Raw genomic sequence first — 25,324 nt, forward strand, 5'->3', positions numbered from 1 at the left:
TAAAACTCCAATCTATTAATTATGTCCAGAAATTTGCTTTGAATATGTTTCACTAAAGTAACAACAGCAGGAATGATGATCACAATTTATTATACACTGCGCATAGCCTATATTTCCATTTTTATCAGACATTGTATAAGTGGGATACAACATGTTATAATAGCTTGGGAATTGCATTTTTGTAAAATATATTTTACAGTTAAAAGTGTTAAGGTTATTAATTTATTAATAGTATTGGAATGATTATCAATACTTTGGAATTAAGGTGTCCAGTGGACTTGGGGTTTTGAAATTAAAATCTCTATATTTTTCATTAGTTGAATTCTGATTTAATGTCTTACAGAGACAATTATCACACAAATCTGAGGTTTCCTTATGTTACATTTGTCAAAGTGCATTGAGACTTTGAGGGGGTGCAGTAGCTTTATGAGCAGTTAGCGTTCTGTGATTGGATAGCAGAGATGGATGCTGTGAACCAATAGCACACAGAACTGTACAAAGAGATCTACTCCATCCCCCGTTCAGTCTCACCACAGTTACCCTCACAGTGCTCAGAGCTGGAGAGGAGATGCGATTATTCGAAGGCGTACGGAATATATATTTTATCACCAATTATTTAAGGATTTATTAACATTGGAGTGTCCATTATGGCAATGGCTTTGAATTTTGGGTTATGTTGACGAATATCTCGATGGAAAATAATGTATTCTAACGGACCGGGGATGACAAAGAGAATGGGATACCGAGACTGGAGATGGCAGGCGCTGTGGTGGCATCATTTCTTTCTCTTGTGGAATACAATAGACGGACAGACTCGATACAGTATCCCGGAGGAACTAAAACGGGGCTCTGTGGTAGGAAATCTAGCCAGAGATCTGGGTTTGGGACTATCAGACATTTTTGACCGAAAATTGCGTGTCGCTTCTGAGGCTGGTGAGCAGTATTTCAGTGTGGATGCGGGGAAGGGCGAGCTGGTGGTGAATGACAGAATAGACAGAGAGTCTTTATGCGGACAAAGCGCCAGCTGTGTGTTGCCTTTACAGGTTGTAACAGAGAATCCGCTACAGCTACACCGGATAGAAATAGAAATAAGGGACATAAACGACAATTCTCCCATTTTTATAACAGAGGAGCGATCATTAAAGATAGCAGAATCTACAGCCACTGGCATACGCTTTCCCTTAGACACTGCACGGGATCTGGATGTTGGTAGTAATTCAGTAAAGTCTTACACTCTAAGTAAAAACGAGTGTTTTAGTTTGAAAATGAAAGAGTTGTCTGGTGACCGACAAGTTCCGGAATTAGTACTTGAGAAATCACTTGACAGAGAGAAACAAAGCGTCCATCAGTTATTACTGACAGCTTTAGACGGGGGCAATCCTGTGAAAAGTGGAACTACAAAAATCATAGTTACTGTACTCGACAACAACGACAACGTGCCTGTTTTCAAAAGGCCGTTGTATAATGTAACTGTGCATGAAAATAGTGTCGCTGGTTCTGTCCTAGTAAAAGTTGAGGCAACAGACGCAGATGAGGGTGTTAACGGGGAGATTGAATACGCATTTTCTGAGCACACAGACCAATCGTTGTTATCTATTTTTCAGTTGCATTCCGTTACAGGTGAAATTTCCTTGGTAGGACAATTAGATTATGAAAGCAGTGCAATGCATGAACTACGTATTACTGCAAAAGACAAAGGGGTTCCTGAGATGGAGGGCCACTGTCGTGTACAAGTAGTAGTTATAGACATTAACGACAATGCTCCCGAAATAGTGCTCACTTCCAACCCAAACCCGGTACGTGAGGATTCACCAAGAGGCACAGTTGTAGCTTTAATCGCTGCAAGAGACCTCGACTCCGGTAATAACGGTAAAGTGACGTTAAATCTCGCAAAGGGTTCTCCCTTCAGTTTAAAACCCTCTTTCTCTAATAATTATGCACTAGTTACAAGTGGTGTTTTAGACCGAGAGAGTTTTGCAGAGTATAATATTGAGGTAACAGCCACTGATTCAGGCTCTCCTCCCCTGTCCAGTAAGAAAACCATTCCTGTCAGCATCACTGACGTCAATGACAATCCTCCTGTATTCACTCAGCCCTCTTTTAATGTGTATTTAAAAGAGAATGGTGTACCAGGGTCTATACTGTTCTCAGTATCAGCATCTGACCTTGATTTTGGTGAAAACGCTAAAATTTCTTACTCTATACTGGACTCTAAAGTGCAGGACGTTTCTGTCTCATCTTATGTTTACATTAACTCAGATAACGGCAGCATCTACAGCATGCACTCGTTTGACTATGAGAAACTGAAGGTGTTTCAGATTCAGGTTCAGGCAAAGGATCAGGGCTCTCCGTCTCTCAGCAGCAACGCTACTGTCCATGTTTTTATCCTGGACCAGAACGACAATGCCCCCGCTGTTATTTACCCCTCCTCCGCTGCCCTGGGCTCCCTCTCTCATCAGAGGATGCCCCGCTCCGCTAAAGCGGGTCACCTGGTTACTAAGGTGACGGCCGTGGACGCTGACTCGGGCCATAACGCCTGGATCTCCTACAAAGTGGCGGAGGCCACAGACGCCTCTCTGTTCACGGTCAATCTGTACACAGGGGAGGTGAGGACTAAACGCGCTGTGTCCGAGCAGGACGACTCCTCTCAGAGGCTGCTAATAGAGGTCAAGGACGATGGGGAACCGGTCCAGTCCGCCACGGTCACGGTGTCCATCCTGCTGGAGGACGGCCTCCATGAGCCCATCTTAGACCTCCGACAGAAAACGATTGAGCCCAGCAAGAAAACCGGGAGAATCACCCTTTATTTGATTCTCTCTCTGGCCTCGGTGTCCGTGCTGTCTCTGGTGACTTTTCTCATCTTAGCGGTTAAATGCATCAGGAACAGCAGAAGCAGCGGTAGTTGCTGCATGAGACGGACCGACTGTGATGATTATAAGAACCCCAACAGAAACCTGCAGATTCAGCTCAACACTGATGGGCCTATAAAGTACGTGGAGGTCCTGGGAGGAGACATGTTGTCTCAGAGTCAGTCCTTCAGGTCCTGTATGTCTCCAATGTCAGAGTACAGTGATTTCACTTTGATTAAGCCCAGCAGCACCACTGACTTTAAGGAGGTGATCAGTGTTCTTGATGCTTCTTTACCCGACAGCACCTGGACCTTTGAGAGCCAGCAGGTAAGCAGAGAGTACAGGAAAAAAATAAATGTGCAGATTTTGTAAGATCATTATTTAAGCTACAGGAATCAAAACATTGTAATAACGAGGCAATTCAACAGATTCTGGATGTTTGTTACCACGTTAGTCAATATATTTGAAATGAAAATATATACTTTTGTTCTAAATGAAAATTATTGATATTTGTTCTTTACATCGACAACTTTTGTGGCACAGCAGCTGTTATAATTTGACCCGAGGAGTGTGTTGGATGTTGAATGGCTTTTCGAGCTGAGTGTTTCAGCACCACAGCGATGAACAGCGACCCTGACCCACGGGGCGTACAGAGGGCACGATAATAGATTGTTGCTGATGGCCGTTTACTCAGATGTAAAGGGGTAACATTGAAAATACATGAACATTAACACACTTAATTATTTTCACTTATTATATTTACTGAACTTATTTACTTACATATACAGAGATGATGGGATTTACACATTAGAAATCAAAAACAAGGGAAATAGATTTGGTCTCAGTGAAATCAAATGTCAACAGTACATATATTTTTTAAAGATATACGGAGACTGATTTAATACATTGATTTATTTTACATTTACTAAAGTCATGGTAATGTCAATCGGCATCTCCTTGTAGTGTTTCACTTGCTCTTTCATGACAGTGCAGGGGGGCTAGTGTGTCTTTAACAGTGCTGCTCTGTTTCCCTCTCATTGGATGTGAGAGGTGGATGCTGTGCACCAATAGCATTCAGAACTGTACAAAGAGATCTACTCCCTCCCCCATGCAGCTTCAGCACCAAAACCACAATACTCCGGGTGGAAGGAGAGAAGGTAAATGGTTCATATACACGGAGTATAAGGTTGTATCTTTTTTTTTTATCTTTGACCATGAACAAGCATCGTTTTAACGGGATATGTCACTCTCTTGGAATATGGATTTTGCCTTTATGCTCTCTGTTCCTTTGGATTGGCAATGATGTATTTTACTGAATCAGTGATGACAAAGAGAATGGGATACCGAGACTGGAGATGGCACGCTCTTTGGTGGTATCATTTCTTTCTCTTGTGGAATACAATAAACGGACAGACTCGATACAGCATCCCAGAGGAACTGAAACAGGGCTCTGTGGTAGGAAATCTAGCCAAAGATCTGGGTTTGGGACTATCTGAGATTTTTGAACGTAAATTGCGTGTCGCCTCTGAGGCTGGTAAGCAGTATTTCAGTGTGGATGCGGGGAAGGGCGAGCTGGTGGTGAATGACAGAATAGACAGGGAAGCTTTATGTGGACAAAGTGCCAGTTGTGTTCTACCTCTGCAAGTAGTTATTGAGGATCCACTGCAGTTACACCGAATTGAGGTTGAAATACGAGATATTAATGACAATTCTCCAAGTTTCCTTACAAATGAATTATCTTTAAAAATAGCTGAATTAGCATTAGTGGGCTCCCGCTTTCCTTTGGAGAGCGCAACAGACCCCGACGTTGGAAGTAATTCACTCAAATCGTATACTTTAAGTAAAAATGAGTGTTGTTCTCTTAAAATAAAAGAAATAGAGGGTGGGAAGACCGTTCCCGAACTTGTTTTAGAAAAACCTCTAGATCGAGAGAAAAACGCAGTTCACAAAATATTACTAACAGCATTAGATGGAGGGAATCCAGTACGATCCGGAACCTCTCAGATAACCATAAATGTGCTAGACATAAATGATAACTTTCCGGTGTTTGAAAAAAACGTTTACAAAGTAACCTTGGGTGAAAAAGGTGTAAAGGGGGCTGTTATAATCAAGCCCAAAGCAACAGATGCAGATGAAGGTTCAAATGGTGAAATTGAATTCTCATTTGGCACTCGGACACCAGATTCTGTATTGTCAGTTTTTGATATTAACCCCTTAACAGGTGAAATCACTCTGAAAGGGGAATTAGATTACGAAACTACCAAGTCATATGACATTGATATAACTGCAAAAGATAAAGGCAGCCCTGAAATGGAGGGCCACTGTCGCGTACAGGTTGATATTATTGACTCTAATGATAATGTTCCAGAAATTGTCCTCACTTCTCAGCCAAAGCCAGTACGCGAAGATGCACCAAGTGGCACAGTAGTAGCTTTGATCAGTGCGCGTGATCTTGACTCTGGTGATAACGGTAAAGTGACATTACAGCTCACTAAGGGTTCTCCTTTTAATCTGAAACCCTCTTTTTCTAATAATTATGCACTGGTTACCAGTGGTGGTTTAGACAGAGAGACCTGCGTGACCTATGATATTGAATTAACAGCCACTGATTCAGGCTCTCCCCCACTGTCCAGTAAGAAAATTATACCTGTCAGCATCACTGATGTCAATGACAACCCTCCTGTTTTCTCTCATTCCTCCTATAATGTGTATTTAAAAGAGAATGGGGCACCAGGCTCTATACTGTACTCAGTATCAGCATCTGACCTGGATTTTGGTGAAAACGCTAAAATTTCTTACTCTATACTGGACTCTAAAGTGCAGGACGTTTCCGTCTCATCTTATGTTTACATTAACTCAGATAACGGCAGCATCTACAGCATGCACTCGTTTGACTATGAGAAACTGAAGGTGTTTCAGATTCAGGTTCAGGCAAAGGACCAGGGCTCTCCGGCTCTCAGCAGCAACGCTACTGTCCATGTTTTTATCCTGGATCAGAACGACAATGCCCCCGCTGTTATTTACCCCTCCTCTGCTGCCCTGGGCTCCCTCTCTCATCAGAGGATGCCCCGCTCTGCTAAAGCGGGTCACCTGGTTACTAAGGTAACGGCCGTGGACGCTGACTCGGGCCATAACGCCTGGATCTCTTACAAAGTGGCGGAGGCCACAGACGCCTCTCTGTTCACGGTCAATCTGTACACAGGGGAGGTGAGGACTAAACGCGCTGTGTCCGAGCAGGACGACTCCTCTCAGAGGCTGCTTATAGAGGTCAAGGACGACGGAGAACCGGTCCAGTCCGCCACGGTCACGGTGTCCATCCTGCTGGAGGACGGTCTCCATGAGCCCATCTTGGACCTCCGACAGAAAACGATCGAGCCCAGCAAGAAAACCGGGAGAATCACCCTTTATTTGATTCTCTCTCTGGCCTCGGTGTCCGTGCTGTCTCTGGTGACTTTTCTCATCTTAGCGGTTAAATGCATCAGGAACAGCAGAAGCAGCGGTAGTTGCTGCATGAGACGGACCGACTGTGATGATTACAAGAACCCCAACAGAAACTTGCAGATTCAGCTAAACACTGATGGGCCTATAAAGTACGTGGAGGTCCTGGGAGGAGACATGTTGTCTCAGAGTCAGTCCTTCAGGTCCTGTATGTCTCCAATGTCAGAGTACAGTGATTTCACTTTGATTAAGCCCAGCAGCACCACTGACTTTAAGGAGGTGATCAGTGTTCTTGATGCGTCTTTACCCGACAGCACCTGGACCTTTGAGAGCCAGCAGGTGAGCAGAAAATCACAAGACATAGCGTGATATTGGATTTGGTCTTTTTGTTTTGTTTGAAAAAAAAAAACAGTACTAAATCGTTATTCATTGTCTATAGGTGTGCATAGAAAACATGTATTCTGATTCTCTATAATGGAAACAAATAGCACACAATAGTTGCTACAAACGGAGGTTGTTATGACTAGAGCCTATGGTCAGCACCACGGTTGGGATTATTGCTCTCTGGCAACGTGAGAGGGCACATTTTATGTTTTACAGTATCATGTTTCATTATTATTAACATATCTTAGCTAAAACATATAATTACCAGTTAAATGTTGCATTCCTTCAGTTTTTTCATCTTAAATTGAAAGGAGATTAGGGTTTCATCAATATTTTTCTGTTCAACCTTTTTTCAATGGCCAATCTTACTAAGCGACTTTTTTATATTTTGCAACCATAATAAACTGTATTATTGCTGTTATAGGTCTCAAACAAAATGTGGTTATTTGATCTAGTATACATGACATGTCTTCTGCGAGTTAGTTTCATAGCTTACATGAGCTTAAAATATTTTGTGGGATGACAAATTTATAATTATGCTCAATTTATACTTTCCATGGATACAGACTGGGTGTAGGGAGAAACCAGTTTGGAAATCATGCCCCCCTGCGGATACAAATAGCATTGCTATATTTACATGCTGGCTGACACACTGTGTCTGTGTTTTGAGGCGCTCTTAAGGAGCACGTGACTGAAATTGTAAACGACATGACAATCATTTAATATCTACTTACATCTCTTTAATTCTTTCTTTCATCATATGAGTGTGTTTTCCATAGCCCTAAGATGGTTTGCATCCAGTTATTCAGTTTGCATTGTTTTCTCAAACTTTTAAAATGAGAATGAAGTTGATTCAGTGGAAGTGAAGTGAAGTCACTGAAAAGTTTTCACTGTGTGTGTGTGTGCGTGTGTGTGTGAGGGAGCTGTGTGACAGAGCTGGTCCAGCCTGTCTCCAATGAGGGGAGGGCTTCTGTGGTCTCTCCCCGCCCATGAGGGGAGCGAGGCGGAGGAGACAGAGCAGAGAGTTTCAGTGGAGGCAGAAAATACTTTGATTTTCGTCATCGTTTTCTCTTTAAAGACGGGCGTCATGATCACATCAAAACTTCCCATCGCTCTTTTTTTAAAACGGAAATGTTTACCATCAAGCCCGGTAGCCTTGTTTTAATGTGAGTATGGATACGTTACGGTGAAAGAAGTTGTTAAAAACTTTGCCATTCTCCGATCCTCGGAGCGCAGCACAATGGACTCCAGACAGAGGAAGCGCTCTGGAGGAGGGAGGCAGCTGTCGAGGCTCTGCTTTTATCTGGCTTGCCTCTCCTGTGCGTCCGCTCAGCTCAGTTATTCCGTGTCGGAGGAACTAAGCCCGGGCTCTATCGTTGGGAATATCGCTAAAGATTTGTCTCTTACTGCCCAGCGGATTGTTCAAAGGAGATTGCGGGTGGTCTCGGAATCCACCACGCAGTATTTTGAGGTAAAGCAGGCGACCGGCGATTTGGTTATTAAACAAAAAATTGACAGAGAACAATTGTGCGAATTAAATTCAGCATGTTCACTACACCTTCAAATAGTTCTGGAGGATCCTTTAGACATTCAACGCGTTGTGGTGGACATTCTGGATGTAAATGACAATGCACCGATGTTTTCAACTAGCAACATTTCTTTGGAAATATCAGAGGCGGCTGCGCCTGGCACAAGGTTCCGTTTGGAGAGCGCACACGACCCAGACGTGGGTATCAACTCGTTACGCACTTACCATCTGGCAGCAAATGACTTTTTTATCCTGAATGTGGAGACTAAAAGTGACGGCAGCAAGTTTCCAGAGCTAGTGGTGGACAAAGCTTTGGACAGAGAGACGCAGGCCGCTTTTCGCCTGCTGCTCACAGCTGTAGATGGGGGTCAGCCGGAGAAATCTGGCTCAACACTCCTGCTCATTAAAATTCTGGATGTAAATGACAATGCGCCCGTCTTTGACGAGCCGGTGACAAAAGTTAGCCTATTAGAAAATGTTGCACTGGGCACTTTAGTAACGAAATTGAATGCGACCGACGCGGATTCGGGTCGCAACGGAGAAATATCCTTCCTGTTTAGTAAATACACACCGGAACGTGTTCTCAAACTTTTCAGCGTGGATTCTAAAAGTGGGGAGATCCGTGTGAAGGGTGATGTGGATTATGAGAAGGCCACCGCATATCACATCACAGTGCAGGCCAGAGATGGTGGCTCTCCTGCTATGGAGGGCTCCTGTAACGTCATAGTGGACATCACCGATGTGAATGACAACGCACCAGAGGTGACACTGACATCACTGACCAGTCCTATCAGAGAGGACTCAAAACCAGAGACTGTGATAGCGCTCATAAGTGCACGCGACCTGGATTCTGGTATGAATGGGAAGGTTACATTAACTGTCCAACCAGGTTTACCATTCAAACTTAACTCAGCTTTTGGCATGCATTACAGCCTCATCACTGCTGGCAACCTGGACCGTGAGACTGTCCCAGAGTACACAGTGGTCATCAAGGCCACTGATGCTGGTTCTCCTCCCTTGTCATCACAAACAACTTTTGTGGTGAAGCTTTCGGATATAAATGACAACCCCCCCACCTTCTCTCAGCCTTCATACTCTGTGGACATCCCAGAGAACAATGCTCCCAGTACTCCCATCACCACTGTTTTCGCCACTGACCCAGACCTGGGTGACAATGCGCGCATCACCTACTCCATCCTTCCCAGCATGGTCCAGGGCTCACCTATCTCTTCTTATGTCTACATTAACCCAGAGAGTGGCCACATCTACAGCATGCGCTCCCTGGATCATGAACAGCTTAATGCTTTCCGTATTGAGGTGCAGGCCCGGGATGCCGGGGCGCCCATGCTGACAGCCAATGTCACTGTGCATGTGTTTGTGGTGGACGTGAATGACAATGCACCAGTTGTTGTACACCCCGCCTACCCAAAAGACAAAGGATTACAGCTCACTGTGCCCCCATCTGCCGGCCCAGGGTACCTCGTAAATAAACTTGTAGGGGTGGATGCAGACAGTGGGCACAATGCGTGGTTGTTTTACTCCATTGCCCCTGGACCAAATGCTGGCATGTTCCGTATTGGGGCACACACTGGTGAGCTCCGCACAGCCCGCAAGTGGGCTGAGGAGGAAGGGGGCTCCACTTATGACATTGTGATCATCATCCAGGACAATGGAGACCCGCCAAAGTCCAGTTCTGTGAACATTACAGTAACTGTGGATGAAAAGGGCACAGCTAACGATGCTCCAGCAAGCCCTCGCCACACACCCTTCTCCCACCGCACTGGGATGTCGGACATCACTTTGTACCTCATCATCTCTCTAGCCTGTGTATCAGCTGTGTCATTTATCACCTTTGTCATTCTCATGGTACGTTGCCTAAGGCACCGTGGCCCAGGGCTGGGTGGCTATGACTGCTGCTGCTATGGTCACCACAGGTCCAGTCGTTACCATCAGAGGCCCAGCAAGGACCTGCACCTGCAGCTCAACACTGATGGACCCATACGCTATATGGAGGTTGTGGGAGGCCCCCAGGAGCCGCACACACGCACTTATAGGCCCTGTTACTCCACCATATCCAGCCGAAGTGACTTTGTATTTATGAAGACACCCATGCTGAGTCACAACAACACACTCAACATGACACTCAGCAGGAAGCACCTTATGAACTCAGCCAGTGAGGTGAGGGCTTAAAGTGGGTGAGCAAGCATGGCATTGGTGTGATATGCCATGGTGGGAGAAGACCAATACAGGTGTTTGAGTATCTGTAGACTGGTTTGGAAGATGCTTTTAGTATATCAAGAAATGTTTTTCACATGCAGTTTTTTAATAGCATATCTTTACAGGGAATGGGGTGTTTTGATGCTTTGACTCGTGACAGTAGAGTAATAACCTTGATTTCCTCAGTCACGTAGCTCTGCAGTATTTTATCTAAAAACCCACTTGCTTTAGCAGCAGGATGCCTCTCTCTACATGGTGAAAAAAGCTCTTAGAGCTTTGTTGTCCTACTGGACAGATTTGGGCAGAATGAAGAGCTGCTTAATATTTAATCTAACCTGAGGTAGGAAATGTGGTGACTTTGACTTCCAGTAACTAAACTGGCAGAGAAGACATGTTCTTTATGGATAAGAAAGATACAGATAAAGAGAAAGTGAGGCAGAAAGAAGGCTGTTGGAGATAGCTGAAGAAATGGCAAAGGAAGGGGAAAAGGGGGAAACATAAGTGCTCCTAACAGATGGAGAGGAGGAGACAAACAGATGAAAATAGGTCCTGCAGTGTTGGCTCAGTGCAATGGCTGGGAGACAGAGGGGAACAGGATGACAGAGGGAGAGATGGGGGGTGAAGGAGAGGAAAAGGGCCTAGGAAAGAAATTGGGAAGAGGGGTGGAAGGGGGGCAGTTAAAGAATAAAGCAGTAGCTGAAAAACAGGAATTCATGGGGTCAGTGCCTGACCCCTGACTTCCTGTTGTCCTCTGAACTTTTGGTGATTGGTTCCAGGACTCAGCACCACATGACCGAGGCTGTGTGTGTATGAGTTCTGTACAGACATTCTAATTTCCATTCTTAGATCCTTGGTCAGAGACGCCGCTCCTTAACATTTGTTTAGAATGACGTGTGAAGGGAGGCTAACAAGATAGTAATCAAATGCATAAGACACAGACAGTCCATTTAGTGGTCTGATGCAAGGGAAGAACTGTTATGGAGATAAAATGGCTGACAGTGGTTTTGTCAGGATGATTCATTTTAAGGGAATTTAATGAAAAAAAGTTTGTGGATTTCTCATCCTTAATGCACACATCCTCAGTCATGTCAGGCAGTCATGTTTAATGTAGAGTTGCTGGTTGAAGGTCATTATTTTTTCTGTGGTATTTTAAAGATAACTATTTCTACTCCGCACAACAGGATGTTTAGTTTTGTGTCTGTTTAATATCTATCATATTCTCCTGTTTCTCATGAGTCTGTGTAACATAGGCCCACTATTTGTGCTGAATTAGGTTGTCCCTGAGGTCAGCAGGGTACCATCTGTCTCCCTGTTCTAGTGACACGTGTGCAATGGACAACAGAGGAAAAAAGATGGATAAAGGGAAAGGAAGGATGGCTTCATGCACATGTGCCGCAGTGACAGACGGCATGGTCTATAATGGCTTTAGAGCAGCAGCCATCACTGTGGGTGTTTATGTGCTTGTGTGTGAGATGGTGTGTACAAAGCATCAGGCACAAGAAGCGCTCCAGTCGTGTGTAATTTTAGCAAGACCCTTGGGCCTCGGTGCCTGATTGTCAGTCACTTTCCACTGCCCTTCTTTGTATCTTCTATTCATTTATAGTGTTCTGCTCTGGCAACTAACACTGTGCCAACACAAAGTTTACAAAAAGAAATGTCCTAAACATTGGTAAATAAAATGTTATTGCTTCCCATTGGCCTGCAACATGTAAATCTTTCTTAAAAGAACAATAGTGTTATGCCTCTGTCTCTGCAGTAAAACCAGAGGTGCCAGATTAGGATTGGAATATTGCCATGACTATGGTCTTGGGTTAGTTATTCAATATTTGAGTCTGTTGGAATGTATAAGGGTTGGCACGTGTTCTGACTTAGGCAGAGTGTTTTGTAAACATACTTTTTTATGGATGATATAGCTGCACATGCAACAAACTGGCTCATGCGGTTCAGTGAAACTGTCCTCAAGGGTTTTGTTAGTTGAGTCATGGTGTTTGTTCAGGGGACAGCAATATTAAAGTCAAGCACCACACGCTGTGTTTTCTCCTGTCTCAGTGGTCAGCCTTTTCTTTACAGTGAATTAACATCTGAATGGAATTGTAAGGGTTATATATCCCAATTTTCACTGGCGTAATCATTGACTAGCAAGGACACTGTCTTTGGAAATAATGCAAGATAGCTGGGAAACCGAATGAATATGTTGGTCTCTGTGCTGTGTGCGTGTGTGTTTGTGTGTGTGCTGAAGGTTATCAGACCAACAGAAAGGACTTCCTCTTTTCAGACAGATCACCAAGTGCAGTCCAGCCATAATTCGTTTAACACCCATACAATTTGTATGTATGTTAGCAAACCCAATCTTCCCGTAAAAGTACCATGGACTTGTGTGTGTGAAGGACTTTTGTATACCTTTGGCACTCTATAAATCTCTAACTCTTCCGTTCATGATAAACAAAGTGTTAACCAGTAAGCCAGATATTTTGGAAAAGTTAACAGTCGCATACTTACAAACATGCTGGATGTTGGCAGATGCACCCATATGCTGATGGGCGCAGCTTATTCCCCCTGATGAATCCAGAGTTCTCAGACACTCGCATCTAAAGATGATAGTACCTCAACTGACAGACATCATGGTACAATAGCTTAAGAGCTCAGTCAGGTAGTAATAAGAGGAACTTGCACAGCCCTTTGGCTCAACTTAAAGATGTAAAGGAAGCAGACTGGCAGTGTTAAAGCTTCAGGGTGATATGAAAGTCTTTCAAACTGGATAAGAATTCAGGCCCACAGAACTGTAATCCCTTCACCTCTCTGCATTGGCTCCCTGAATAGTCTGTCTCACCTTCTCTCCCTCTCTCCTTAAAACCAATTTGCACTCTGAAAAAAATTGTATCGTGCGTTTTGAATACTTTCATCTCATCTATCTTAAGTGATCAGCTCACTTCAGAGACTATGTAATGTTAACAAAAAACAAGCACAGCTAAAGATGCTCAGATAATTAGAGCTGAAAAGGCAATTAGATTTTGATCCTTACATGCCATTAAACCTGGCTTGGGATTTGTTAACCTTGGCAATTGTTGTCTAAACCGTCTTAACTCAGCAACTCTTAGCTATTTGTGGTTTAGTTGAGTGTTTGAAAATAGTCTGACTTTCTTCTTGAGCCGAAGAGAGTTGCATATTTATGGATATCCCCTGTCTGCTTCCGTGTGAGTCCAGACAAACTACCTCAAATGAAGCATACATGATTACAACACAGCATATCCCACCCAATACGTTTACCTTAAGCTCACAGTGGGGCCCAATATTCCACTTACCCTTTATTCCACATGCCTGCAGTGGGATCTGACCTTGGAAATGAAGAGTATGTGTGTGTGTGTGGTGAGAACTAGTCACACAGCTGGAATGCTGGGCCTCTCTGTGGATGTTTGCCTCTACTCATCACTGATTTCTCTCGTCAACAGAACTCAGACAGACTCACATGCCCACTCACACATACGCATCTCTTAGTCCATTTTTAGAGATGACCAAGCTGTGCTCTGAGGTAGGGTAAAAGTTCAGATATGCCCTCCTCTTCTAATCCTCATCCACTATGGTTTCATGTTGTAATAAATTCAACTTATGAGTGCTAGTATTGCAGTTTGTTATGAGGATGTAACCTGGCAGACTTTGCTTTTCCTGAGTGTTAAAGACTCGACTGATTGTGTTGAGTGACCACCAAGGTTAATGGACTCTTTTGTAGACAACAATGAAATTTAATCCTCTAACATCTATTTACAGTCAACACTTCATGCGTTATGGAGTTGTTCAGTAATTGTATTTTATTATTAAATGGACATTTATTGCTATGCAACGCCTTTACTTCTGTATCATTCACACTCCCTTTCAGCTGATGTAGTGTCCTTCACTGGTCCAAACAATGAACACACAGTTCCCTGTGTCCCTCCCCTATTTAATTTACTGTTGATTTCTCTGACGCTATCTTTCTCATAGGATGGCACTTCTCATGTGTTTTCTCTGCATGGATACAAAACACTATTCCCAGTTTCACTTGTTTTGACAATCCGTATCTGACTTTTTGTTCTTTTTGTGCATTCAGTAAGTCACCATTCAGTGGGGCATTCATTCTTCATGCACTTATATTGTAACAGATGCTCTAGTTACTACAGTCATCAGCTTATCCCGCAATACTCTTCCTTTGGTAGAGGTATCTTTGAGGGATTCTCTATTTTCTCTCCTGCTCTCCTTGCCTCCTTCCATCATTCACTAGGGTAGAACAGCTCTTTTAATAATGCAGCACATCATCCTGCTGGCCTCTCTCTCCAGGGAGCTCTTGTGTCGATTAGGCAGCAGAATCTGGAGCCAAGCCAAGGGTCTATTCACCGCATCACTGCACAACAAGAGAGACTGGGATAGAGGGAAAGAGCTAGAGAGATGGAAAAGACATGGTGACATGGCCAGTGAGGCTGAGATGGACAAAAGTGCAATGGACTTGAAGACATTAATAGAGAGTGGCAGGGACATATATAGATGAGAGAGGAAAGAGAAGCAAGAGGCTTTTTATCACCACTCAGCTACCATCTTTGCCTTTTCTCCTTGAAGTTTTTGTATTAGAATAAACAGCCTTGTGTTCCAAGGACTCTCTGTGCCCAATTTACAGATATACAGGAGCTTAATAGTTTTGTTTTGCATACATTTTTTTCACCCATGATCAATTAAATTTTGTATTTAAGACAGATTTTTATGTGTGGTCATGCAGTGAGGGAATGCCTTTCAGATGCAAGTCTTTTGGATGTCTGATTCATCTTCTGGCTACATTGGTGCATTTTGTGGGCACTCACACTGTTATATAGCTGAGTGCTTGGTTATGTTTCTCCTGTGTGGTGCTTTTCAATATTGTCTGACCTTTGTTTTTAGTTTCAGTCCTATTTCATTAGCAGAGCCCTAGTTCGTGTTGTAACAGTCTCTGTGTGTGCATGCTCCTCTGCTGCATTTTATGCTCCACAGCTCTTGGAACAACATGGATGCCTGAGCGTCCCGGTATTTGTTGTCATCTGCAACCATTTGTTGAGCCTTGCTGAAAAACTGTGAAGGTTTTCTAAATCACAGACAGACACACAAAAGGGCACACACAGACATACATCATCACAAACAGATGTGTCAGCCACAAAACAACATCTTATGAACCATAAAGTACACCTCAGAAACGTCTTGCTGATGTTGCAATGAAACATGCATTTCATGTTGCATCTTCTGTTCTCTTCACAGCAAAAGCCCCCCAACAATGACTGGCGCTTCACACAGGGACAGAGACCCGGACCTAGCGGGTGAGTAAACTGACACACACACACACACACACACACACACACACACACACACACACACACACACACACACACACAGGTCAAGTGCTCAGTAATGTCAACAGCATGTTGTTGTGCTGCACAAGGCAAGGTTATCGTAAAGACAGAGGGTGTGATGAAGGTTGAGAAATGAAGAGAAGAGAAGGGGGGATGGTAGAGAGAGCTGTAACCATGAGAACTTGCAGTCTGCACGTCCAGATTGTAAAATTCTGAAGTCATAATGCAACCATCTAAATCTGACTTTTAATTGCATTGTAGTGATGATGCAATTTATGATTGCATTTAAATACATGACTCCTCTCAGTGAGTTCTGATTCCTGATACACACTCCTGAATGAGCATCCCTGCCTGTTTCCAGGCGGCTTTATAAAATGGCTGCCGCAGCTTCCTCTCCCCCTCCCCCTTCTGCTCCTCTCCTCTCTGCGCTCTCTGAGCCTGTGTGCCATCACTCAGTACTACTGATGAGGGACGGTGACCAGAGCCAGTGGGGGGAAGGGATAGAGTGTTTATCCTTATTGCTCTCTCTTCATTTTCTGCCATCTGAAAGGTGGAACTGACTGGTTACTTAAAATGTAATTCTTGACATCAGCGACTTGCCTGTTAAATGACAGTAGATTCATTGTATCTCTCCATTTCAGTTGTGTGAATGAGTGAGCGTGTGCACTGGTGGTTGATTATTTCTATTTGACCGTACCATGTGGGATAAAATGGCGTGCTTGCACTAACAGTTTTCACAACAATGATTACACAACACATTCCATGAGGCAAGGCTTTTCCCTGAAGAGACCCACACAAACACAAGCCACTTCTTAAGGGATACCATAGGGACTACAGATACGTTGGATATAATTCATGTTAGTGAAGCAATGTTAATGAAGAAATAGAAAACTAACTTTCCATCTCTGATATTTTAAAATGATATGACTCAACATTTTCCTTACACTAACCCCAACCTTCAAATACAAAATGATTCTTTCAGACTGTATAACTTGTTGTGTTTTTAGTCCCCACATGCCGTACGGTACACACATACGATGGACGCCGAAGAGTGGGACAAGGTACTAATTTAGATGTAGGCACTATATAGTCACTTTCTGTCCTTAGTAGCTGTTCAGTTTTGTCAAGTCACTGTTCAGTGGAACAGTGACCTGATCAGCTAACAAGGGCAGAGAGTTGTTTTTAGCTAGTGCACTGCAGTTGAGTGCTGTGCTGTGTGTAGATGTACCTAACCCATAGCTTCTGTTAGTCTCCTCAAAACTTTGATGGGGTTTGTTGATCGATGTGCATAGGCCACAATGCTTGCTGTGGTGTAGAAAGGATTGTAACATTTTGTACAGTTTGCGTGCAGTGTTTGGTAGATTTGCTATGCCTTGTATGTGTGCTATAAATATGGTCATTATAGTCTGAGAGCTCTTGTTTTTTTTCTCCTTCAAGAATACCGGCTTACCATACAGTGTTGCCTTTGATGTATGTCTGTGATGGTTGTAGCCCAACATCACCACATGTGGCTTTTTCATTTGATTTATCAACTGGACGACAACACAAAAGAGACAATGAAGACAGCTGTCTCATGACTGCTTTCTATTTAAAGCCTGTTAGAGATTGAAAGGTTACTCTATAAAGTAAACAGGACTCCACGTTAAACTCTTCAGGTCAACATGTAGATGAGACAGCTACCAGCATGCACACTATGTGACTGTATCGGCTTAAATTAAGTTTGAAGTAAATGTCTAGAAGCAAAACAACAAGGAGAGGCAACTGAGAGACAAAAAACATCATGTAAGATTGCAGAGGAAAAAAGATAGCACTGTCTGGTCAACTAAAGACATCCCACTGGACCACAGTTCACTATCTTGGCCACAGGAAGTGATAACGCTGACCACAGGAAGCGCTTAACACAACCACAGGATGTGATAAGTACAGTGGGATGCTAATTTAGCACAAATGAAGCATTCCCTTTTATCTTAAGTGATGTAAAGAGTCCCAAAATGGCTGCCCTAGCTTTACTGACCGTGCTCTAACCCAGCCTGTTTCTCATTGGCTGCCTGGCACAGGATGTACATGTTTCTCTCCTTCAGTCTCTCTCTGGCACTGAACTGAAAACCACTTCAGAGTTTTGGCAGTGCGATCTGGCAACCTGCTCTTAAACAGAGCACTGTTTTTGTGTTAGAATTCCTTTTTCACTGGTTCCCTCGTTGTGTCCTTTACTTTCTCTTAACTCCCCAGAGCAGACCAATTTGTCCAGGAGGTTTTAAATGGAGAACATCAAAGAGTGCTCCTTTACATCCCATGTATTTAGCACAGTAATTACACACCTGCAGCCTTGTTTTCCTCATTTATTACTGCAGCCTAAATTTGTTAGAAAGTAGGACCTGAGACCTCAGTGTCCTTTTAATCCCTGATGTGTCATTGACTGTCCTCTTCAGAGTTGTGCAATCCACCAGACCCTTTTACCCATGTCTCTGTGGGCTAATGATCCTCCACTGAATGCCCTCAGATGGTTTGTTATTAGCCAAAACAAATAACCAGTGTATTGGACACAAAGACACATAATTCAGGAGGTTGAGAGAGTAGTTTAAATAATTTATATTGTTTGTAATGAATAACTCTAGAAGCAGCATCCATAATGGTTTTCCAGGATGATTTTTTGTGACTTATGCAGGGCCTCTAATTAAATGTAGTGACATTTATTAGTTATTTTCTGACTGTGTACGAGTAGCATAAAGATAAAATACTGCAGTTTTATGGCAAATCAAACCACCATCTAAAAATCCAGAAGAAAGAAGTTTATTAGCAATTTGGGAAAAGGAGCAGAGCCAGGATTAAAGCTTTATAACCTAGTTGTCAGTATTGTACAGAGTTGTAGAGCTTGTATCGGTGTGTCACAAGTGTGGGAATGGAAACAAGTAGGTGAGCATAATACATCGCAAGTCTGCTTTCTCCTTTGTTCCCCCCCACATGCAAATTACAGACTTTAAATAAACAAGCCTTTGAAGGTGAAGTTAGCCCAGATGGAAATGTTCAGTGTTCCCTGAGCGCTGCATGTGTGACTATGCAGACAGCTATTTCCTTTTAAAAGGTGGGATCATTAAATATTTAATCAGATTTACTTGAAGGCACAGTGCCCATGGTCATTCCGGAGAGTGTGTGAATGTTGTACAATGTTTACTCTGTGTGAATGCTTGAACACGCTTGCTACTGTGCGTCTGTGTGAAGACACTTTTGTACACGCCTTAACAAGAGTGTGTTTTAGAGTGTGTTTGTTTGAGACACACCCTGCTTTGTATACTACACATCCTCCTCGTTATCCTTGCCGAGTTTTCCTCAGGCTGTGTACTTCACTATCAGCTGCTTTGCCTTTACATCGTAAACCACCAACTGTCAAACTGAGTGAGCTAAACAAACACAACGTAGAGGATGAAACACCAGTTGTTTATAATGGTTTTTTCCTCATTTTCGCCACAGGGCTACCGGAGGACCTGAGGTTGCCATGGGAACTGGCCCCTGGCCCCAGCCCCCAACTGAAGCCGAGCAGCTCCAGGCCCTGATGGCTGCAGCTAACGGTGAGTCCTATACCTTGTTATCTTTCTCTTCCCACCCAACATTACATCTCCTAATTTCCAAACATGTCTTCCTCTTCATCGGCTTAATTATGGTGCATGAGTGGCTGTGGTTTATTTAGTTTCCTGTTTGGTTGGAGGGCAACTAGCCAGACTTCCTCGCTGATAAAGCTCTCTCAGTCCACATTGATGTTTCCATAGCTTATTGCATGTAGTGGCTGTTTACTAATGAATGTCCAATGTCCAGAGGAATCCTCACATATTATTCAGGCAGTGGATGTAGCTACCTGCAGCTCCTCAGATAAACACTACAGTTTGTGTGTTGAATTCAATCATATGACAGAGATGCATGTTTCCACTGTACACACTTATCACATGCACATTGTTTAATCATAACCAAAAGGCTATAGGTCCATATGAATGATTATGTAATATGCAACCTTCACTCTCCTACATAACATAGAGACAGTATTCCACTAGACCTGTACTATTCCTCTGTTCCTGCAATGACTGCTTTGTCGGCACAGAGGACACACACATAGTGACTCATCTTTGGGCTGTTTCTGTGGAAGGCTTTGTAATCACATCACATGGAAAAATACATAGAAATTTGGCCTTGAAATCAAAGATGAGCAACTTCGGATGCACTGACAAAAGGCAGAAATGGTGGAGGGACAAACTTAATAAGATTTTGTTTGGCAAATTTTATTTTTGGTTTATTGTTTGGCAATAAACAAGAATTATTATTCATAACAGACTCAAGTCATTGTTTCCACTGTTATTTAAATCATTGACACATCACATCTCCCTCCCTTCACACACACACACACACACACCCAGCCCTCTCTTGGACACTGCACCGGACGTGGTGTGGAATTTTTCCATCTAGAGTGAACAGGGAGAAATGCTCTGTCTTTGGCTTAGTGGTAATCTGCATGTCAGCACAAAGTTAGACATAATGAACAGTTAGTGCCATCAGGAACAAACGAGTACATGTGATAATTACTGAAGGTTGTCTCTCCTCTTTAGCTAAAGTTACTGAATTGATAAGACGACGCATGAGAAATTATGCAATCAGTTAGAAAAATACTGTGTGAGAGCAGAAAGAGTATCAAAAAAATGATGTTTTCAGCTACTGCTTTGGTTCACTGGAAGTTAATGCAGTTAACAGAGAAGGGTATGTGTGCATATGTGTATTTACAATATATAGGCTGAGGATGGGGGGAGGGAGCGTTTGTGTCTCTGGCTCTGCAATGCAGGGGCTGTGGGAGAATTATGAGCTGAGCAGCTACGTCATGCACACACACAGAGTCAGAGCACGCGTTATAGACAATCAGAAACACAGAGGAGTGTGCTGGGGAGACAGAGTCATCATCTCTGTTAAAAACATGTCTGGACACAATCAACCATTTTGTAACACCTCTTCTTCCTATTTTGTTCTTTTTTTCCTATTCATGCCCTTTTTTTAGTCGAGCTGTTGCAAAAAATAAATTCCCTGCAGAGTCACTTTGCCTACGCATTGGGATGAATGTTTATATGAAATCTAATCCCTTTGACCTTTCATTTCACCACTTGTACATAACACTGAAACTTAAATTCTTGTTGTCTAACAAGTTTCATCCCTCTCTCCTCTCCCATCTCACCCCCGATTCCCCCACTCTGTCCCTCTTTCCCCTAGAAGTGAGCGAGGCTACGGCCACTTTGGGGCCCGGCACCATGGGCTTGAGCACCCGCTACAGCCCCCAGTTCACCCTGCAGCACGTGCCCGACTATCGCCAGAACGTCTACATCCCTGGTAGCACGGCCACCCTCACCTCCAACCCCCAGCAGCAGCAGGCCACAGCTCAGCAGGCCACCCAGCAGGCACTGCCCCCACCCCAGGCCTCAGGCCAGCCCGAGCCCCCCAAGGCCGCTCAGACCCCTGCCTCCAAGAAGAAGTCCACCAAGAAGGAGAAGAAGTAAAGTGGGACAGAAAGAGGTGGAGGAACGATAAATCTGGCTTGATCTGATGAGAAATTCAACCCCCCACACCCCACCATTAGGTATCTTACTGCTCTGCTGTCTAAACATTGACAGTAAATCACTTTTGACCACATGGACAATGTTGATGGTTCTTTGAAAGAGTGTCTTGAGGGCCTTGAAGAATCTGAATGTGCTGAAGGTTGTTGCTGGTGTAACCCGTGCTGTGCTAAAGGTCTAGTATTGCTCTTGTAATCTTTGTCGGTAGATATTTTTGGCAGAGTATGGGGGGTTATTGTTTGTTTTTTTTCTTTTTTCTTTTGGCAAAAATCAAATGAACTTGGACAAAGAGATTCAGTGTAAAGAACCTTGCTGGTATGACAAGGCTATACGCAGTGATGTATTCAGAGATGAAATGTTAATGTCTTTCATGTTGGATTTATTGTGCTCTTTCCTGACGTGGAAAGTCAGCTCTTGTAAAGTACGCTAGTTGCCATCCATTATATTCCTATGTAGGGTCAGCCTTGCAGGATCTCAAAGCCTGTGGATATAAGGCTGTTGTTTGACAGGTATTACAAACTCTTCTGCATGCTCTTTAAGGTTCAAACCACATATACTAGTTTAGAGTTGCAAACTATGCATTTCAAAAGCAAAGAGGAGGATGTCCTCAATCTATTATCCTCCCTCCAATCGCAGGTCAATAGAATGCACATGTAGCATTTATTTGACACAAAAAGAAAATTACTTTTGTAATCATAGTTTAAAAAAGATAAGATTTTAATCTCCTCTGATATTTTTATGACCTGAGCATGCACCCGGAGGAACGGCTGGCAGAGGGCAGGGTGGCACGTCGTCGTGTCATGGAGTCATGAGCCATGCTGTCCATTCAGGTGGTGCAGCAGCAGGGACTGACTTCTTGTATAACACCTCCAGATGGGCACAAACATGTCCTGCTGCCCTGCTCCCTCCACCCTCCCCTCCTCACACCCAGATCGTGTGCTCCCCCCCACTACCCCACGTTGAGAGCCAAACAATGAGAAATGCACTGTTTGTTTTCTGAAGATGAGATGATGTAGGGGTAGTAATCACTTTGGTCTTTAGAGAAATGCATAAATGTGGTAAACTTAAGTGCTTAGGAGTTTCTGTACACTTCTAGACTGCTAGGGCCTCCACGGAGTATTTCCCCCTCACTATCCTGAAGTGCTGAAGAAACTTCTTGATGTGTCACAGTAACTTTTTCTTTGGGAGATAATGATTCAATAGCATAGAGGAGTTGTTTGTATAAGATATGAAGTCTTTACTTTGCCGTCCATCTGTCTGTCAGGGCCCTGGCCAGATACAACTGCATGAGAAAAGGCAGCTTGCAGGCTGGGTCAGTGGGAGTGGAGGGCGTGTGGTGAGGGGTACACAGACTGAGGTGGCACCATTACATTGACTACGGGGGTGGGAAACAACCTTGGCTCTACCCACTGAATGTACAGAGGAACCACTGTTGACCCACCCATCCCCCTAAACCTTCTCTAATGCACTGACCCAGGTAGAGGTCAACAGAGCCAAGTACATCTGTCCCTGTTGGTGAGGAAATGCCACTCCAGAGCCCTTTGAAATATCCTTCCTCCCTTGAAATCAATGGGAAACCTTGGCCTCTCTACCACTCACTTCTGCCCTCCATTTCCCGGTCCTGTGAGGCTCTTCCCCACTGTAAATAAACACAAGTCCTGTTGATGGTAAGAGCCAGTTGTTTGTATAGTAGGGACCACGTCCAGCATTTTCAAAATACAAGTCCCTCTCCACAAGGCGTGGCTTACTACTGGAATGTGTTGCATTTTGTTTTTCAAGAAAATAAGAAAACCACAGATTAAAAAAAAAAAAAAAACAATAATGAATAAAAATCTGAGATGTTCTTCAAAAGTTTGTGTTGCAATGTAGTAACTAAGCACCATGGAAGCCAACTAACTTCAGTGTAAATAAATAAAGATAACTTTAGATAAGTAAACAAGTGACACACGTAGACTAGTTAACTTGTGATATGTGTTGCGCATATTTTTGTGTTCATTTTCTCTCTACTATCTTTTATCACCCTGTAAAGAAACAAAACAAAAAAAATATGGAAATGTTTCTATCCTTCTGTAACCTCTTAATGTTCTTTTGCGGTGATTTTATCTTGTGCATTTGTGAAAGAATGCCTCTCATTCTCTTTCTGTCCATATGAACAAATGATTATAAATATTATATATGTGTACGTCCGTCCGCTGCTGAATTAATACTACTCTATCCTGCTGTATTATCTTTCTTATCAAATGCTTAGCCCCCACGCTATATCCCTGTGTTACTCTCTTATTTTTATGCTAATATTTATATTGCTGTTTTATTTTCTCTTGAACACTGACATTTCAAATAAAAAGATTCTGAAATCATTTAAAATTTCTTGTTTGCAGTTTGTTTTGTGCTAATGTGTGAAATGTCTATTTAATACGTCTTACACACATCTTACACAGTATGTTGCTTTGGAGTGAGTTAACTTGCTAACCCTATTCATTCATTAGACTCACCTTTGAAGAGTATTAAAACACTGTAAGATCCAGTCTGCTGCGTATTAAAAGTCTTTCCTGGGGCTTTCTTGTCTGTGTGACCCACATTCAGCAGAGCTTCAGCAGTCAACCAATATATCCCAGCAAGCTTTGCTCTATCCCTGGTCTGTTCAAGTTGTCCTTTGTGGCTTTTAGAGAGATGAAAAAGAGGGAAAAAATGAGTCCAAAAAATACTATTTCTAGTCATGTATCCATTCAGAATTAACAGACTGAGCACTGTTTAACTACTGTTCCCTCATCACATGATAAATGATGATGGTGCATTGAACACTTTACTGCCACACTACTTCTTTTTATAAAAGGATCCACAACAATATGCAGCAAATTTGTCAATATATTATTGTATGCAGGTCAGTGCAGCAAGAAAAGTGACTAAAAGAGCAGGAAAAAATTATATTATAGATTATAGTATAATGTGGATTTTTATATGATTTTTTATAATCTCTTTCATTTGGATGATGAAAACCTACTACACATAAGACCTGAAAGACACTTCCCTCACTGTTGTTTACTTCATGCAAACATGTCAGCCAATTTGTCCTCATAGAGTGAGGATTAATACAATTCATTTAACATATTTGAAGCATAAATCTGCCTTCAAACCTTTTGGTTGGGCAATTATCAAATATAAAAACAATAGCTGTAAATTGCACAATACCTGGCCATGTAACCTGTGATGTCCGTCAGTGAACAGACTAATGGTAATAAGGTTTGGGGGAAACTATTAAAGTAACACATGTCTGTATTCATACAGGTCATTCTCCACCTAAACTCATCATACTAGAGCCACATGTTTTTTATGTTTCCTCTCAGAGATCCTGGGGCCCCTGCAGGCAACATGGTAGCCTGCTCCAGATCTTCGTGCCTTTCACTGGGTCTTACACAATAACATACATGCCTATAAATAGCCCATGAAACGTCACCAACCAAAACAAAAGGAGCAGACTTTAACTCATTGCTGCAGATGTTGGGGGATGGAAGGAGGGATGGAGATAATAACAGTGTCATCCATTCTAACTCAAGCTAATGTAGTTTTTCTAAGTTAAGGTTACTGCCTGAGAGGGAGAAGCTTATGCAAGACCAACAGCTATAAGACATTTGTAGTAAATACCTGAAAAAATACTTTCCCTATATTATACAATGAGTCCTTCATTTTGGTAAAATCAAATCATTTTCATTGGACAATTTAATTACACACACACACACACACACACACACACACACATCAGCATACCAACAACAAACACTGCAGATTCACATTGACTTCTATCACCCCCCTCTCTCGTTGTATTATTTGGTTGCCAAGGCAATGGTCAGCCCCAGCCTGGATGCTTTTCTCAGTACTCCACATCTTGATTACAAATCTACGCAGGGGCCATTATTGGCTCAGCTCAAGGCCTGACTGAGCTGAGAGACCTTCAGGAAGACAAACATATTCAGCCATTAGTCA

General features: G+C 43.0%; 2 protein-coding genes across 51 annotated transcripts in view; both read left to right on the forward strand.

The window, feature by feature from the left end:
• The window catches only part of LOC137189417 (protocadherin gamma-C5-like), a 316,496-nt gene extending 292,789 nt beyond the window's left edge, over positions 1-23,707 (forward strand). For 23 of the 50 annotated variants that reach the window (XM_067599254.1, XM_067599250.1, XM_067599253.1 and 20 more), the window contains exons 2-5: positions 15,670-15,728; positions 16,769-16,822; positions 19,230-19,327; positions 21,003-23,707. In XM_067599254.1, coding sequence (XP_067455355.1) covers positions 15,670-15,728; positions 16,769-16,822; positions 19,230-19,327; positions 21,003-21,286 — 495 coding nt within the window. In that variant the 3' untranslated portion in view covers positions 21,287-23,707. Of the gene's footprint in view, positions 1-4,008; positions 6,627-7,652; positions 10,378-15,669; positions 15,729-16,768; positions 16,823-19,229; positions 19,328-21,002 lie in introns of those variants that run through there. The other 27 variants (XM_067599277.1, XM_067599274.1, XM_067599275.1 and 24 more) reach the window with 8 other exon arrangements.
• Positions 139-3,285, forward strand: LOC137189423 (protocadherin gamma-C5-like). Its single transcript, XM_067599282.1, has one exon. It carries the CDS (start codon positions 702-704, stop codon positions 3,219-3,221), a length of 2,520 nt encoding a protein of 839 aa, XP_067455383.1. The 5' UTR covers positions 139-701; the 3' UTR covers positions 3,222-3,285.
• Positions 23,708-25,324: the final 1,617 nt, after the last annotated feature.

This window comes from Thunnus thynnus, chromosome 9, assembly GCF_963924715.1.
Source record: "Thunnus thynnus chromosome 9, fThuThy2.1, whole genome shotgun sequence".
NCBI classification, from domain to species: Eukaryota; Metazoa; Chordata; class Actinopteri; order Scombriformes; family Scombridae; genus Thunnus; species Thunnus thynnus.

Bases quoted from the DNA above. Each gene is read 5' to 3' on its own strand.
- LOC137189423 (XM_067599282.1), top strand. From the start codon at position 702: ATGTATTCTAACGGACCGGGGATGACAAAGAGAATGGGATACCGAGAC.